Here is a 17,719-nt window from a genome sequence, read left to right as displayed (position 1 = left end):
CAGTTTTGGCATCGACACAAAGACATTTCTACACATACACACACTTTCAGTTATGGTATTGAGCACCATGTGGTTCTGTTTAATAATTAACAGGCCTTTGGAAAAAATCAGCAAAGAACACAAGAAGAACTGACCTGGGATAGTAACATTTTATAAGCAGCAGTAATTTTTTTCCCCAGCTATTTGACATTTCCATTACTTCTGGGGTTCTGTGATCTCTAAACATCATCTTATGATGTATTTGGCATGGAAGCACCAAATGTGAAACAGCGAGTTCCTAGATGTGAAGCCTAATGGTATTTTAAAATTTCCTTTAAACAGTAATAGTTACCCCTTTCAAAGTGGTGTAGACAGGAGTTGTCATGTTCTTATATATCAGAGATGTATATAATCCAGATACGGAGTATGAAGTTAGTGAAACAGCACCTAAAAAAGCAACATATTTTATTAAATACCTTCATAATTCACCCCTCAATTAACGAAATTCAAACGTCATTATTTTTGCATTGTATAACTGCTTTAAAAGTAAAATAATTCCTGAACTGTTTCAGATGTGAGATTTGTAGCTTTTTGAAATTTACAGTGGTTTTAAGCAGTATAAATAAATTGTAGTCATGACCACTAGCCCTTTTAAAATTGGAAGTATAATCTCTTGCCTTGTTACCTGGTATAGAATCTTCAAAATGAATTGCAAAGAAAACTGGAGTGAAAAATTCACCACAAAGTTCAGAGGCAAGGAAAAGAAGGCAGTGGAAAGATAGCCAATTATTTTCTAGGTTTTAAATGGCAGATAACTGAAACTTCATTGAAGTTATCTTGGAGGAACATGAAACATTTGGTCCTTGCTTACAAATCACAGTAAGTGAAGAATTTTTGTTGATGAGACAATGAACAACCAAACTACTTACTTTTGTTAACAGATTCCATGGTGAAAGCTTCAGACATCCTTAAACCAGATTTGGCCACAGCATAAATTCTGCTTTCCTATACAAGCAGAATGGATTTGATGGTAGATAATTAAAACACAACAATTACTTTTCTTCTGTTTATCCTCCCCATAGACCTCTTAGTCTTTGTGTTAGTGCAACAATGGGATAAAATGCTTGATAAAATGGCATCATCAACAGCAGCTGAAAAAATGCATTGTATGCTATACCCATCACATCCATAGTATGTTTCAAACTTTCTTCACTCAATGATTAGCCTGTAGGTAACTTCTTTTTAAAAATACCATTTGAGGGGCCAAAGAAGCTATAGAAAGAATTACTTTTTTAATTTTTAATGGAAGATTGTATGTTAAGAACATATAAATGCCATCATGAGGCAACTCTTCAACTTTTTGTGTTAAAAGGCCAAAATAAAAAAAATCTATAATGAAAAAATATGCATGAAAATATATACATAAAGAAGGCATTACAGTAATGCATTATTCATCTCTGAATCATTAATAAACCTCTGACTGTGAAACTGCAGAATTGGTAAGTCTTGACATAGTTAATTTTTGGATTTTGTGTAAAACATTAATATCTATTTTAATTCCCCAAAAGATGGCTTTAAAATTTTACTTGTAAATGTGATCAATAACTTCTGTAACTTTTATCCAACTTAACTGGATTGTGAGTGGTACAATAGTTACAGCAAAGGCACTGACACCAGCACTCTTAGGCTCCCTTGGTGTTAAGATAAATAAATGAATGCAGTCACAAGTATTACCTCCTTTGATACACTCAAGAAGACGTAAGTAACTTAGATGTGGCATGAAAAAAATTGGTCTTATCTAGAAAAATAGTGATTTATCTAGAAAAATGTTTTCAACAGCAGAAACACTGTGCTTCAATTCAAACTTGCTTCTCAGTTTGTTGTCTTAGATCCAATCAAAGTAACCCTTCATGTGTTTGATGACCCTGTCTTGTCATCAAACAGAAAATGAGACAGCTAGAGGCAAGAAAAATCATAGAAGAAGCACGAAAATGAGTTAGTTTTACCAGTAGTAAAAATATCTGTAATTACACTTACCCAGGAAGGAAATCGATGCAATGGAGGGGTTGGAGGTTTGTTGCCAGCACCCTTTTTTGTTGTATCACAAGGTTCCTGTGTGTCAGCATTTTGTGCTTCACTGCAGTCATAGGTAAACACTCCTTCATCACAGCCAATCTCCATTTTCTCTAAAATATCGCTATCTTCTCCATCCACCAGATCAATGTCTGTTTCCTGAGGTCTCCATGGACGTATCAAACTTATGGCATTTCTATTTCTACCGAACATTCTGTCAGAACTCAGCTGGGGCTGGCTAAGATGTTTCTTTGCTAATGCTGAATTTATACTGAACATAGTTGGAGTCCGTAACATTGGAGGTGGCAAATTTGAGGGAGAATCTGACTGTGTTGTGCATTGAGAACCTGCAGAAGTTGCCAGAATTGGGTGTTTGGGTGTCAGAGCAGGGGTTAAAATTGGACTTGGGGTATTTGCCTCACTGGATGAGGATGAATAATCTAGCCTCTGAGACTGAAATTTCTTATTCAGCTCATCTGAAGAACTATCTTGGTCTTTCTTTTTACTTGTGAAGTCAGAGTTGCACTTTCCACCTGGATTGTTCTGGCCTTTTCTTTGGGACCCTTGCTGCCAGGAGTATAGCTTCTTGTGCTGAGTCTTCTGAACACCAAAACTCTCTTCTTCAAATAGAGAACTACTGTCATCAGATGCTGTCATATACATCTCACTTCCCACTCTACCATACCTTGCATTCTCTTCAGACGTGTGGCTCGAAAGAGTCGATGCACACCTGGATTTCAGTCCTTTGTCCCCTCCATCCTCATCTGAGCTCCAGTCACTCCCAGTAGTACAGGAGTTCTTTGACATGTCACTGTCTAGATCCTTGGATGAACAGCTCATTCTCACATTTTTGTTCTGTTCTGATCCAGAGGAACTTTGTTGCAATGACTTCTGACCTTTATTTGTTTCGTGTGCAGGACCAACAAAGGTAGTTTCCAGGATATCCTTTTCTAGAGGAGAAATATAATGAATATGAGAAAATTACTTTAGCAAACTTGACTGCTCAAGGATTTTATCATCATGTCTGCAAATATTAAGTAGGTAATAATTCCAAGGGCACATTTCAGTTTCATAATAGAATAAATATGCCCATTTAAGTTTCATAATCGTATAAATAACAAACCTTAAGAAAATATTTTAAGTTTTTGAATGCAACTAAAGTTGCAATGATGTTTGCCAAAAAACTGTAACAAACGTTACTCAAAGTTTTAGTCAAACTAAAAATAGCAGTAAGCGTAAAGGTAAGCAGACTGGAGCCATAAAGTTTGTTGAAAACAAACAAACATACCCCCCCCCCCCCAACCCCTTAAAGACTTAGCTACTTTATTTTCAATCTAAGGAAAATTAAAGTTTAATGAAAGCTTCTCAGAAAAGATTTACATTAGCAAATTAAGTATTCTGACCACTTCTATAGTATTTATACACAGAAATGTCTTCTGCAAGCTATTATTGTCTTCCCAATGGTGAATGCTCAAGATATACAAGAAGGGCTCATGAAAAATGTTTAGGAAAGACACAGTATTAAAAATAGCTTTGTTTCTGCATTTCACTTTTACCTGGTTTTGCAAGAGAGAGCTATAGCTTGCAGCATGTCAGTGAGGCCCACGTGCTACTCCTGAGTTAAAACAGATGTGAGAACTAGGGCTTTTCTACATAGACACTTGGTATAGTTGATGTGGATTGGACAAGCTAAAGATTTTAATTTAGTCCACATTAAAATAATGAAGTCACAAAAGTTGATCTGTTTCCATCCAGTAAGCGTAAGGTTTTATTTCTTTTCCCTTCCCTTGAAAAGAAGATTCTTTCTTCAATTCCCTCATCTCTAAAAATGGAAATAATACATACCCACCTTTGTAATGAACTTGGTGTAACACAAATACACAAAATTTTAATAGGATCTATTTCAGTTTCTGATTATCTTCAGAGCTCAACTTGCAATTTTAGGTACCATGATTAACTGTGGAGAAAATGCTGAGCTCATAAATAGCACTGTGGGACTCAAATGAAGGACCAGAGCCTCCTTCCTGAGCTTTTTATTGCTAAAGGGAAGTAGCAAACTGCAATAGACTGTGTATGCTTGTAACAGCATAACAGCATGACAATTTGCTGGCACTACCAGACTTCAGGACTTGTTGAGGAAATTATATGAACAGATATCAGAGCTTTCTCTTTCTTCAGATGGGAAACAGTGGTATGAAAAGATGCCCGAGACTCCCTTCTGTTTTTTGATGACCTTCATCATTCTAATGAAAGATTACTGAGCTGATCTTGTTGAGTTAGGGCATGAAACTAACACTAGAACACCAGTGATACCAGAGATAAAAGATACAGAAACTGGACCTAGGTGAGACTCTACACTGGCATAAAGATGTAACAGCCCTCCCTGGGGGACAAGCAGCTTTAAACTCCTTACACTACTGTGGAGCAAACCTGAGCCACAAGAAATCCTTTCCTTTGCAACCAATGCACCCTATCAGACAGACACTGCACGCTGACAAACAATGCATTAGCGGTATTATGGAGATTCTAGTGCTCAGCAGGATTTCTTCCTAGTATTAGAGACTAACATTGAAGAGGGAAACAGTACTATTATGTACTTCAAAAACAGCTGGTTTGGATACACTGACAGTTGTCAATTTTAGATTTCCACCCATGTCAGAATAAAATGGCAATATTGGTGACTACCTAGCATGTTTTTGCCTTCAGCGTAGTCTGACTCTTTAGATGAAGACTTGCCTATTTCGTCAAACTTAGAAGATGGCTGAGGACTTCTTGCTCTATTTGAAAAGCATCCAAAAGTCAAACTGCTTAGTCGCTGACACTCTCCAGGTTTTTGTGTTGAAGTAACAGATTTCTTGCCCGTAGCTTCTGAAGAACAGAAATTCAGAAATCCTGCGTTAACGGGATACAGCAAACTATGCTGCTGGTCTCTTTACTCTGCAGTGTAAAGTTGGTTTGGTTTTTTTGAAGATACCTCCCCATACCAAAAGAAACCCAGAGCTACATTTCTAGATCTTAAAGATTGACTTTTTAGCATAAAAGGAAAAAAAATTTTTAACAATTTCACAGCAGTAAAACATAAACCATGCACTAAATACAGAATGAAAACCTGTGGAAATACCTGATTTTATTCTGTTGTGACTGATATTAAACTTATGGATTGGTGTAAAATAGATAATATGAGAAAGACTGTAGAACAATAGTATTAAAACATGTGGTGGCCTTCCCTTCAGATAAAAATATTAAGAGAATCTGTAATAGGTGCTACAGCAAATGTAAAGCGGCAAGTTACCAGGCTTAAAAGGTATACATGGAGGACTCAAGAGAAGGTGAACGAATAAAATGATTAGCTGCCTTGAGAACATGAAATCTGTCCTTAGGCACAGCTATTCTGCCAGAAACTGATAAAAAACAATGTTTATGAAAAGTTCTGTGGCAGATCCAGGAAGGCCCTTATCCATACCTGTAAACTGTTTAAAACAGTAACACATGATCCTAATTTATAGCCTGCTACCAGCATGGACACTGCAAATGGTAATAAATCTTTTGATATTTTTTAGCATATCAGTAAATGTGTGTTCAAAACCAGCTGACGAATTCTCAGTGTCTCAAAAAGCCTTTGAATAGATCTCCCCAAAGAGGATGACTAAAGCTGTTAAGTGCTGAAATAAACAGAACTGTTACTGATCAAAAAATAGCAAAGAAACAAAGCAATCCAGTTTCTTCATTAACAGAGAGGTGCTTCTTGGTTTAAAAACTTCATATTCTGTATGTATGTATTTTGTACATATTTAGATTTTCATGTATTATGCATATTAACGAGTGTACACACACATATATACACAAATTTCTACATTGTCTGGGAGTATGCATACATACATGAGATACATTATCGAGAAATGAGGACTAAGTAGCAAACTAGTGAGATTTGCAGGTGATGGTAAGTTGTCAAGTCAACCTGGCATGGAGGGAACTGGGGGAACCTTCAGAGAGACTTAAGCAAGCTGGTGAACAGGCAACACAGTAGCAAATAAAATTCAACTGTGATTAAGGTGAAATAATGCTCTTTGGAAGGGATAGTCCTCTTTCCCATGTTTATAGTCCACGATTTTTAAATCAATCATATCCACTTGGAGAGGAGCCTGGTGATACGTGGCTGAATTAAGTCATATGTAGTAATTAAACAAATCTGATCATAATTCTGAGTCCCAGCTCACCATTTGCTAGAAACAGCAGAGGCAGACTGACATTCACCTGTTCCTTAACAGTGCCAGGACCACCAATACTATGAAGTGAAAGCAAAGATCTGCCATAAATCCAGTCAGATCTTAGTACTTGCATAATCTCTTAAGTAACAAAGTACCTGTTCACACATCAAAAACCAGTTTTGGTTTGTCTGCATGTCTTTTTAATGAAAATTAAATTATTGCTTGCCTAGCACCTTCATGTACAGTCACTTCATAATTCATGTACATCACTTCATACATGTCAATTCATACTGACATCTTTGTGATTTCACAGTTTTTCAATTATATGGCTGCACAAATTAATAGGGAATAGAAAATTTATATAGTTTAAATAGAGAATTTTTTAGAAAAATTGTGTATTTACCTTGCAGTTTAGATTGTACTGTTTTCATCTCTTTGGTTTGCTTTTGGTTGATCAAGCGAAGGTTCTGATTTTCCACCTCTAACTAAAAGCATACACATGTGATCTCATCAATGGGTGAAACAATTTTTAAAGTCATTACATCATTTAGATTTTCTCTGAATTTCTGCCTTTCCAAGGAAAGCTAATTCAAATGGCAACCTCCTCTCTGCTGCTTCTCTTAATGCCAGTCTAAGCATTTGTTTGCCCTGAACAATTAAATTCCCTGCAATGATTACTTGCTTAACTTCTGTTAAAATCATTCCTCCAAACAAGCAAACCTAAGACTGCTTTAAAAAGCCTCAATAATTAAGGAAAAAGAAATCTTCATCAGTACTTTTAATAAAAGCGGAGGGATTGAATTACTGATTTACGTGCCACTTGGCAAACCAAAAGCAAGCAGATGAATTAGAGGGAATGATGGTGCTAATGCCTCCTACCATCCCACAGCAAAGATTTAAAATATAGGTACTAAAAAACTTTATATAAACAAGACAACCTTCTACAAAAAGAAAAACCCCAACAACCTATTGCTGTAACCCACTACCAGGGGACAAAAGATGCTGGTTCAAACTGCTGCTCCAAATTAGACAAAGAGAAGATTTGAATCTCAGTATTCCCTATCACAAAGAGGGGAGCCAGCAATTCCAGTTCCACTGGGTGACATGTGCCCACCCCTATGCAGATAGCTTGAGATTCTCCACCTTTCAAACTAAGTAAATAATTTGAGTCATATCTGATTTTGTCAGAACTTTTTCAAGGTAATTTTAGCTAAACTTACTTGTCTTTTTATTACATGGTTTCAAAAACTCCCTTTGCAGACTAATAGTAAATGTTACTTCTAGTTTCCTACTTCAAATATAGTAATTTAATTGTTTTTCAACTGGAGCGAGTATAATTTCCAATTAACCACAACAGAGTAGGCTTTTGACTTTTACAGGCAACTTTAAATTCTATACAAACAAGGAGGAGAAAGCACACAAAAACTAGTAGCTGTAGGCAGGGCAAAGACATGGCTATCTCACTACAGCAGAGAAACAACGAAGACAACTGGTCTCTTCTGAGAACAGTCATTATGTCCCTGAAACTGTTCATGACTAAGAGTACCGTGGGCATTGGAAAACAAAAAAAATATGAAGTCCTTTTTTCTGCCAGACTTGGTCAGCTTTCTGGGGATTGTTAATACTTCAGGCATCTGACTGAGCAAGCTCAGTTTGCCAGCTAATCTCACTCCCTTGGTGGAGATGAGTAGACCTTCCAGAGAGTAGTTCTGGGCCCTTCCTCCATAAAGAAGATGTAGCTATACTAGCTGACCAAATAAGACATCAGAATTTAAGTGACATGGATACTCTGCCCTCTATGCTGTTAATTTTAGTCTTTCAAGCAAATATCTATATAGATCAATGAAACAGGGAAGTTTGGTGGGGATTTTTGTTTAGGGTTTTGGTTTGGTGGGGTTTTTTTTGTTTTTACTATGGCAAAAAGCCCTTTAACAGCCAAATAGCCTAGGGGATATCCAGTCACACCACTGTATTTTCTGTCCAAGTACTGTAGCAAGAGTTATACCTCATGGAGCTTGACTGTCACCCATTCTTTTATTTTAGCTGCTTTTTCTTCTATGATTTTTGCTTCTTGCAGTCTTATTTGCTTCTGGAAAAAAATTGACATAAGAATGTTTTTCACTGAGTATTACAGTCTGCCTGAGTAGTCTCTTCAGACACAAATCCTAAAATTGCTTGAAGTAATTCAGTCTCCTGGGCAATACGTGATGTTTTAAGAAAAGAAGTAAATGAATAGGCCATTCACAGAGGCTGCTGTTCCTCCTTTCCTTAGGAAAAACTGAAGCTCTTCAGAGGAAACAGTGAAGAGGAAGAACATCTTTCTCCTCTTAAAAGTTAGATGTTCTTTCAAAGGAAGCCAGAACATAATTTGCAAGTGAAAAAAACCTTATTCTAATACAGTACTTCTAATGGGAACCTTTTTAAGCAAACAGAAATAATGCTAAACTTTTCTGTCCTTTTATTTTCTTTTTGTATAATTCGGAATGGAACTGATGCTCATCTTTTCTAACACCATTACTGTTAACCTGTTCTTCAAGTTGTTGCTCCAACTTTTGTATTATGTCATTTTTATCTTGTATCAGGATCTCCAGATCTTGACATCTCTTGTACAACCTGGTTTCTGATTCACTTGTTTGAACATTGGCTGCTTTTAATTTTTCTTCCATGACTTGTACCTATGTAGAAGGTCAAACACAAGACTTTAAGAAACGTAGTACTCCAAGTTAAAGGTAGTAATTTAATCACAAGATGAACTGTTAAAATTGCCCCTACACTTCAGATTTAAGATAACCCTACAAAGTTGGGAAGCCTATTTGAGTAAAAAATCCACAGTTCGTTATGTCTTCCTATACATTTAGTACCAATAGGACTGGCTAAACACTGACAGACCTTACACAGATTTTGTCAGTGTCTGTGAGAGGCTTCTAGGCTTGTAACACATAAACTGTCAGAAACACCCATATAGGAAGAATACATACAGAAAAACAGGCTTAATAAAAAATGTTTTAATAAATAAACAATTGCACAGTGTAAAAAAAACCCTACAAATTAACAGAAGCACTCTAAAAAGCGGCTAAGAAGTACCGGGCTTGTAGTCAGAAATGTTTTCTAACTTCAAATTAGTACCTGAACTTTTTTTTTTACAATTTCAGTTTCTATCTGTCTCACAGTAACATATGAAGGATTTTTAGGGAATACCAAAGGTATGTTCATAAAATACCTGCAGTAGCTGTATCTGCCATTTGGTATCAAAAAGTAACTTTGGTTAAATAGTTAACCACAATTTCATTCTTTAGATGATGTAACTTCTACAAGAAGAACAAACATAGAATAATCCTATTTAGAGACTGTATTGGATAGTCTCGTTTTATTTTCTTACGGATTTTCTAAAATATGTCACTGTTTCGTCTCTTTTGTTTCCATGCGCATCAAAGACTCCTGATGCATCAACAAAGAAGCTCATTACATGTATCTATTTTTGATTTGTGCTGTTAGCTTTGACTTTATTAGACTGAACTGGATAGTGAACAGAGAAAGATGAGAGAACATCTCTGGTAGGACAAATCAATACATGTAAAAGAAAACTGTCATCTTGCTTTTGAGCCATACTCAAGAAAAACAGCAATGTTCTAAATTTCCCTTCATTACAGTACCATGCACATAGCTAATGGGGATATTTTCCAATTTTTATATATATACCTGCTGAAAAGCTCTCTCTGCTTGACGATCAGCATCTAGAACTTGTTTCTCAAGCTGCTGCATCTGCAGGTACATAAAAATATACAGTAAAATGGTAATGCCTTCTGCTCAGCACCACAAACACCACAGTGAAACATTTTCATGGTCTGTTTTGAAGAAGGAAAAGAGAGGTTAGGGGCAGGAGCATAAAATACAGGATAAACAGTGTGTCAGATGGGGAAGATAGTTCATCATTATGACTGTACTAAAACATTGGTAGGATTCTCCTACAGAAAAAACACCACACCAACTTTTCTTCACAGTATAATTTTGTGGGTGCTATATGGCATACTGCTTTTTTTTTCCTGCTACCAAGAGTAGAAATTCCTTTGACAATAGCCCTGAAACTTTCCTCATGCAGGCTCACAGTCTTAGAAAGTGCTGAGGTCCTCCACCTCCTTCCGAAAGTGGCAAGAGTGAAGGGTGCTGGCACATGATAAAATTTGGCTCCTAATTCTTCTTAAGCTGACAAATACAGCTTTTGGGAGGAACTGTGCTATGAGGCCTGTGCCAGACTCCTCCACCTCTGAGTGGAAGAAGGAGATACGTGGCAGAAGAGCATGATGGACTCAGGTGCTCCATGGAGACAAATGTAAAAAAACAGTAGAAATGAAGTCAGAGACTAGCACAACATTGAGAAGCGCAATCACTTTCGAGCAATGACAGACCTGATCCGATACTTTATAACAATGCCTAATGAATCACAGGCTCAACCTTTGCCCTGGGCCTTGGAAACTCCCTGCATTTTAAATGATTTATTTTGAAGGCTTTGCCAACAATATGGAACAGAAGAGGCCAGAAAGAAATACTTTGTTTAGATTTTTTTAGGAGCTCTCTAGTCTTATTTTGGTGAACAATACAATTCTGTCCTCTTAAAAAGTAAACTGTGGTTTGAAATAACACTAGAAAGTACATAAGGTATTCCATGATTTAAGGACTTACTGCTTCTCAGGAAATACCTAGCTAACATCTCAATTCATCTGAAGAGGATGAAATATCAAACAATTAACATTGGGATACTCAGTATTCAGCTTCAAAATTATTCACAGAAAAGCACATGATACAAATGAAAACCATTTATTCCTTGTCCAGTTTATTGCTTGGTTTTAAAATAATTAGTTTCATTCTGTCCTGTTTGTACTTGATCTGGCATCTTTCAGTTTGTTTTTTCACTCTCTGTCTCCTTTTCTCTCTTCCTAATTATGTTGTCAATCACATGAAGCAGATTTTTGTACTTTTAGCACCTTGTCCAGACAAGGACACAGTGATCATTTTCTATCAATCAAAAAACTGAAAATGGAGAAAATTACTAACATTAAAAAAAAAAGCTGTGACTGACCTTCTAGTACTTCCTCATATTATACAAGAAGCCCAAACCCACATCATAATATCACAACACACCACTGGTACAAGAGCAGCAAACATTTCACAGTGCACGTGGTCAGTTCCTCAATGAGTGGTTTTGCAAGAACACTTTCAAGGATATGATCGTCCCAGTCATTCATGTACTAACAGTCTGGAGAGACGGACAGGGAGCTGAGCCTTCTTTGTTTCTCTCTGGTCACATGTATTTCATTTCATATTCATATGAATTCACGTTGAGATTTTGAGTTTAATTTTTAGAATTTTGAATCCTCAGGTTACTTTTCATCTGTCTGGTTTTACATTCAAACATTTACAAGACTCACTTTAATATGATTTTAAGACACTCCTTTTTTAGTGAGTTGAGGATTCAGAAATCGAGGGTATTTCTGAATATGTGATCAGCTAATGTGATCCAATGTAGTAAAAACACTGCACTAAACCAAGTAGAAGTGCAGCTATTATATCATTAATGAACATTGTTAATACTCTAATATTATGGGAGAAAACTCCTTCAGAGATCTATAATGTGAAATTTGCTGTTGACAAGTAGCAAGCTGTTCATCCATTTCCACAGTCAAACAATCTCTATATGCACGATTGCCATTGCAGTTAACTGGCAATTTCTTTATGTCCCGTAAGTAAAATTCATTTCAGCTGTAAGGTTGTATCAGAAACATGGCAGATTTAATAAATGGAAATAAAACCTGAAAATGTTGCTTGCCAGGTCCACCCAGCTGCAGCTCAGCTAGGTCTCTCAGCTCAAACCTGAAACAACTAGTCCATCTAGCAGCATCTAACCATCAATGAACCACTGTACACACAGTAAGCAGTAGCGCTGCTCTCCTACACAACGGTTTTGAGTTGTGTAGGACCAAAGCCCCATGTTCCTTGCATGTTTCTGCACTGAAACTGCCCAAGGCTCTTCTTGCTAGGAATATGTACTGCTGCACACACAGGACCAGAACATAGTAATACATTCATGTAGACTACTGGGACAAAGAATATGGTTTAAATAAAACTGTTGCCAAGACAAATGTAAAGCCAGGAGCCAAAGGAGCTGAGCGAATAATTACCAATAAAAATAGCATTCAGAGATCAAAAATGGAAGAACAAGGTTCACTTTTGCTTCTTTGTTAACTCTTTCAAGCAGGTACGCTAAGAAGCTTTGCATGATCTCACAACATAGATACGTCAGTCAGCTTCCTGCCAACAACTAAATGTGAGATTTTATTCAGCAGATTTCTAAAGGGTTTTCAGTTTATTTTAGGAGGCTTCTGTTAAAAAAAAAAAAAAAAGTAATCTGTGTCATTCAGCAAGAGTGGGATACCATAGTTACCAAACATGAGCACTTCTACTGCAGTTAAATTGGCCAGCATTTCAATAATTTGATGCTACGTAACAATTACTGAGTCAGTCCTGACTCTACCCTTATTTAGAGTTTAGGTAGGTTTCTTTTGCAGTGCCTGTTGTAATAATAATGAAACTTTCAAAATATTTTTTTCCCCATTTCCATAAATAATCTCTAACCAATCCACAAAATGGTTTTGCCTGACAAGTAAGATTTACATCTATACTCTGCCTGCTTTGCTACTCCATAGACCTGAAAAAAAGAAAGAGAAAATATGACTGCTTTAGGATACTCTGAAGGTCATTAAACCTGCTGTGCAAAAGACTGGAACTAGTTCCAGGGGAAGGATTTCTCTTCACAAGGAAAACCTAACCTTAAACCTTCTTCTTAAGTAAGAAGTTTTGTGACAATGATCACAGCATTACTGAGAGGGAAAGAGAAAGGAGAGAAAAGATGAAAATATGTGGACTAATAGCTAATTGTTTAAATCAAAAGTCATGCTTTGAAACTCCCAAGAATAAAATACAGCGGTGAATTCTCTTTCCCAGTGACTATGAGCACCTCAGGCCATGGACAGACACCTTAAGAACATCAAACAAAATTAAAAAAACAAAAAAAAGTAAATACTACCTAAACTTGACCTACTTAACGTCATGATGGAAGTGGCCGGTAACTGTAGCCATATCCACATTTGGAGGCATATGTCAGTATGCTTTACAGACACAGGAGAAAGAATTCTTACTATGGCTGAAGTTTGACTATTGATGAGCAACTCATCAATATTCAGTATCTCAATATTGACTTTATACAGAAGGGGATTTGAAAAACAGAAAAGTTTGCTGAATCAGACTTCTGTCCCATTAGCTTCTTTCTATATTCATCTATGCATATCACCAGTATCACTGGAATTAAATAGTGTATATCAGCTATTAGGCTAGACGTTTTCTTGAATGAACTAGTCTGTAAATTATTAACAGACATAAAGTTGGCTTCCAAGGAGAAAAAGGGAGGGCCAGCATGTCACTGATAACATTTGGCACATGAAGTATATTTAAGCTTCATTTTCTATCATGTCCTGAATGACATAACTTGAAATAATGCCTCAGTTCAGCAAACCTCTTGTAAGGAATACTGTCACACTTATCTGATTGGTTCTGGCTCTTTCCAAAACTCATTAAGGAATCAGAAGTGTCCTGTCATAATCTCTACTGGGTTTGGTTTTATGGTCTTAAATATAAAGAATACATGTTTTGGGCAAACAAATGAACAAAAACCACACGCGTACTGACTAAAGAACACTATCAGCACAGGTACAGAAGAACAGACTGCTGCTTTAAGCTGCACCTTCTCTTTTTAAGTGAAAAATTCTCCTACAATTTTCAGAAAACGTGTTAGTGCATGCTGCATCAATTATGTCAATTATGGAAAACAGTATCTATTGTTAGAAGCAGGCTTGTTTTAAAACTTAGTAAGGAAATGACCACTCTACATCTGACACTCATCAAACTGAGCTATTTTTGTTCTAACAATGAACAGAGAAATGCCACATGTGAATAAATTCTGAATGCTTTGAAGAAACATGGCAGCAATAAAAACCAAGAGGTGTTCTGCCTTGGAGGTCTGGGCACTGAAGCACAACACACATGCCTGGGGAGGCTGGGAGTTCTTTATAATACAAAAGCACATCCTATAGCAATTCTTTTTCAAAGGTCACCTGGAAGTTTCTTGGCTTTATTCAGAAATGTTCAACATATATTTTCTTGTGCAAGTAAAGAAATTTTCATTTTATTAAAACAGGTATTGCACAAAGTCACCAAAGAGTATAAACTCAAAAGTCATCACTCAGAAATTTCCAAAATATTCCTTTTGTATGCATTTATGTATATACATACTTGCATTTATATACATATATACACTGATCATTGTTTCTGTAATGTGCATTAGCAAGAAATTACAGAAATTAATATTTTTCTTTGTATTTGAAATAGGTATTTCATAATTCTTAAGGAAATACTTTATTTAAAAAAAAAAAGTTGTTGGAATTCTTTCCCTTTAGAGATCTCAAAAATTTTACGAACAAAAAATTAACTTTATATCCAAGTCAATTTTCAATAGAATATCGTCTCATTCACATTTACAATTTGCACTATAATCAGTGCATAATACAGTCTCCTCATTTTTAATAGTATAAAAAACACTGCTGTATAACTGACTTTTAAAAATCTTTTTGAACTAAATACATGAAAAAACACGACCTTCCATGAACAAAAAGCACTTCTCTGTAAGCCTTTCAAAGTGTGCTGATACTAGGTCAGAGTTTTCCAAACCAGAAAACATGTTAAAACCTAATGTTTCTGAAGCAGAAATAGTGTCTGTCTACTGAATACAGAACTTCCAGTGACTTCAGCATGGCACGTTTAGAGCCTCTTTTTCCCTTGTATTTCAGTTTTTCAATTCTTCCTCATCTGAAAAAAAGGCCCAAACCATCTGTGCTTAAAAAATAATGCTCCACATAAAAAAGCAGTTAATGTGTCTATTTTCAGATTTAGTGAACCATCAGCCCTCACAGCACATAGGACTTAACAAAACCAAAGAAACAAGGGTATATGGTTGCTTCTATAAACAAACAAATAGGAGAAGCAAGTGAGGGATAAGCACACCTACAACTGTTTTTCAAAGATACAAGCAAATATAAACAGGTGATGAATAAACATAGGCTGGAAATTAGAAGACCCTCATTTTCTACATTGACTAAAATAGATTTTGGAACTGCCTTCTAATGGAAGCTATAAAGACAAAAGATCTGACTTTTCATGTGGCGCTTGATAAGTTTATAAATGGTTTGAAGAATATAACTGCCAGCTATTCCAGAGCACTGGATGTGACAAGTATTTCCCCTTTCGGTTCTATATTCCTGTTTGAACCTAAATATTTCAACAAATGTCTGCATTTCCATAAGAAAAGAGCCAGTACCACTTAAAAGCAGGTCATCTGTTTGTCAGTGGCTTTGACAACCACCCGTTTTCATGTTTTAAAATATATTATTCTAAGTCTATACATGTATAAAGCCTTGCATATGTTTGTTAGTTAAAAGCAATGGTAAAACTGTTTTAGAAGCATGACTTTTAGTCTTTTTACAAAAAGGTCTCTCTTCTGGTGGTTTGGCATAGGAAAACACGGTAATATTCCTCCTACTTTTGTAACTCATTTATTAAAAAGCTGACTGGGTATGTTCTGTCCATATTTTCAAACATTATTTCTCCTGTCGTGACACTGATTTCTCTTCAATGTGTTATGTATATTCTAAGACCAGTGCTAAATCTTTATAAAGTACAAAAAACATTAAAATATGACCTGACCAGTTAAGCCATCTAGACCAAACACATAAAGAACAGAGATGTAAAATCAAAGTATTAATATTTCACAGGAAAAATAAAGATGATGATAATTTGTAAAGAAGGAATTAGCACAAGCGCTGGGAAAGATATCCTTTGTTCTTTGCTGGATGACTTTTTTATCCCAACGGCAGCATAATAATTAGAAAGACTTATAGAACAGCTTTTCATTTTAACTAATTAATAGACATCCATCTTGTCTTATAACTCTAGAAAGTGACACCTAAGCCCCACCCATATTTATAAAATGAACTATGCCTTCAGTAAAAAATGAAATTTAGTATTTTGGCACAGAAGCTTTTCCCTAGAACAAGATGAAACCTATAAAAATATTTCTTGGCAATGTGGATTTAGTCATCAAAATGAAGAGCTGCCTTCTGAATACTATCTTCTTTTTGTCATGGATCTCCCCAAAATGGCTAATGCTAAAGGCTGAATCTTAACTGCGCTCAAATGTTTCTTAGGCTACTTACAGACCATGCATGGTGATTTTTTTTAAGTTTTACTGGTTCCCAGTATAGGGAATTTTACTGTTTTATTTCCTGCATGAAAGAAACTAAACCAAACCAAACACACCCACATACAAAAACCAACCCCTCCAAAAACCCAGCCCCTTAGATGAGAAAAACAGCTACCTTGCTTAAATCCCAAAAGCTACAGCCTTATTTTCCCTTCAGATGCCACCTGAATGCCCACCTAGGTTATGACTACTGCAGAACTCGGTGCTCACAAGCAGGCAGCTCTCAAGCTCCCACTTTTCAGTGCTTTCCCATTTTTTCATTCCCCTGTCTTCTCCATTTTTAATATCAAATAGAAGGTAAAAGGCTACAATTCTTCTAATGAACAAAGCAGTGCCAACTGTTCTGAAAATTTGCCATCTAACCCAATTCCCCTTTTTTTTCTCTCTCTCTCTGTTCATACTATTCACCACAGGGATTATCTCTTTACCTTGTGTTCAGAAATACAGTGTAAAAGCAATCTGGGTCTTCAATACCAACATACATACACATACATATATTCCTCCAGCTTCTTCTGAAGATGGCTTGTAGTTCTACAGTCTTGATACGCAGAATCACAATCCTGTCCACTTTTAACTACAACAGCTTTTGGCACCACTCTCCTAGTTAAGCAAAAGGCACTGCTTAATTGCAAGTCTCTCTTGACTCTCCTTTTTAGTGCTTCAGCTCATTTGTGTGAACTATGTTTAGCACAAAAGCCTTTCCTTGGAACAAAATGAAACTCACAAAACTTTTCAGTTCCATTTGCTCAGTTTCCAAAATGATCAGGCTCAGAAGTTTTATCAGTCTCCATGACATGAGGCCAGTGTTGTATTTTACTTCGTTCGAGTTCTTTTCAATATTTAAACATAATTTTAAGAATAATTATTTAGCTCAAAAGGTTTTCCTAGTGCTCGTTGAATGAGTGAAAAGTACATGAAAAAAACACCTTTCACATTCCAGCTGAGGTCACTGTAGTAAAATTAATGATTTCTTCTGGAAACTATATAAATTAAAAATACAGCACAGGGAAGGAACTCTTCCAGAATTAGTAGTCTAAGTGCCAGTAAATACACAGACTTAAAATAGTTAAATTCAGCAGTGGGATTTGGGGAG

The 17,719-nt window shown here is 36.1% G+C and overlaps 1 protein-coding gene across 6 annotated transcripts in view; it reads right to left on the bottom strand.

The window, feature by feature from the left end:
• The window catches only part of PLEKHH2 (pleckstrin homology, MyTH4 and FERM domain containing H2), a 57,431-nt gene that overhangs the window by 27,522 nt on the left and 12,190 nt on the right, over nucleotides 1-17,719 (bottom strand). For 2 of the 6 annotated variants that reach the window (XM_057407487.1, XM_057407488.1), the window contains 8 exons: nucleotides 9,960-10,022; nucleotides 8,786-8,935; nucleotides 8,266-8,349; nucleotides 6,664-6,745; nucleotides 4,738-4,920; nucleotides 2,017-3,002; nucleotides 909-984; nucleotides 332-426 (listed from right to left, as the gene is read on the bottom strand). In XM_057407487.1, the coding sequence (XP_057263470.1) occupies nucleotides 332-426; nucleotides 909-984; nucleotides 2,017-3,002; nucleotides 4,738-4,920; nucleotides 6,664-6,745; nucleotides 8,266-8,349; nucleotides 8,786-8,935; nucleotides 9,960-10,022 (1,719 nt within the window). Of the gene's footprint in view, nucleotides 1-331; nucleotides 427-908; nucleotides 985-2,016; nucleotides 3,003-4,737; nucleotides 4,921-6,663; nucleotides 6,746-8,265; nucleotides 8,389-8,785; nucleotides 8,960-9,959; nucleotides 10,023-17,719 lie in introns of those variants that run through there. The other 4 variants (XM_057407490.1, XM_057407492.1, XM_057407489.1 and 1 more) reach the window with 3 other exon arrangements.

Source organism: Pezoporus wallicus, unplaced genomic scaffold (genome assembly GCF_028554395.1).
Source record: "Pezoporus wallicus isolate ANWC-B61680 ecotype Strahan unplaced genomic scaffold, APGP_CSIRO_Pwel_v1 contig_8811, whole genome shotgun sequence".
Classification (NCBI taxonomy): Eukaryota; Metazoa; Chordata; class Aves; order Psittaciformes; family Psittacidae; genus Pezoporus; species Pezoporus wallicus.
This window is presented reverse-complemented; position numbering and strand designations above follow the sequence as displayed.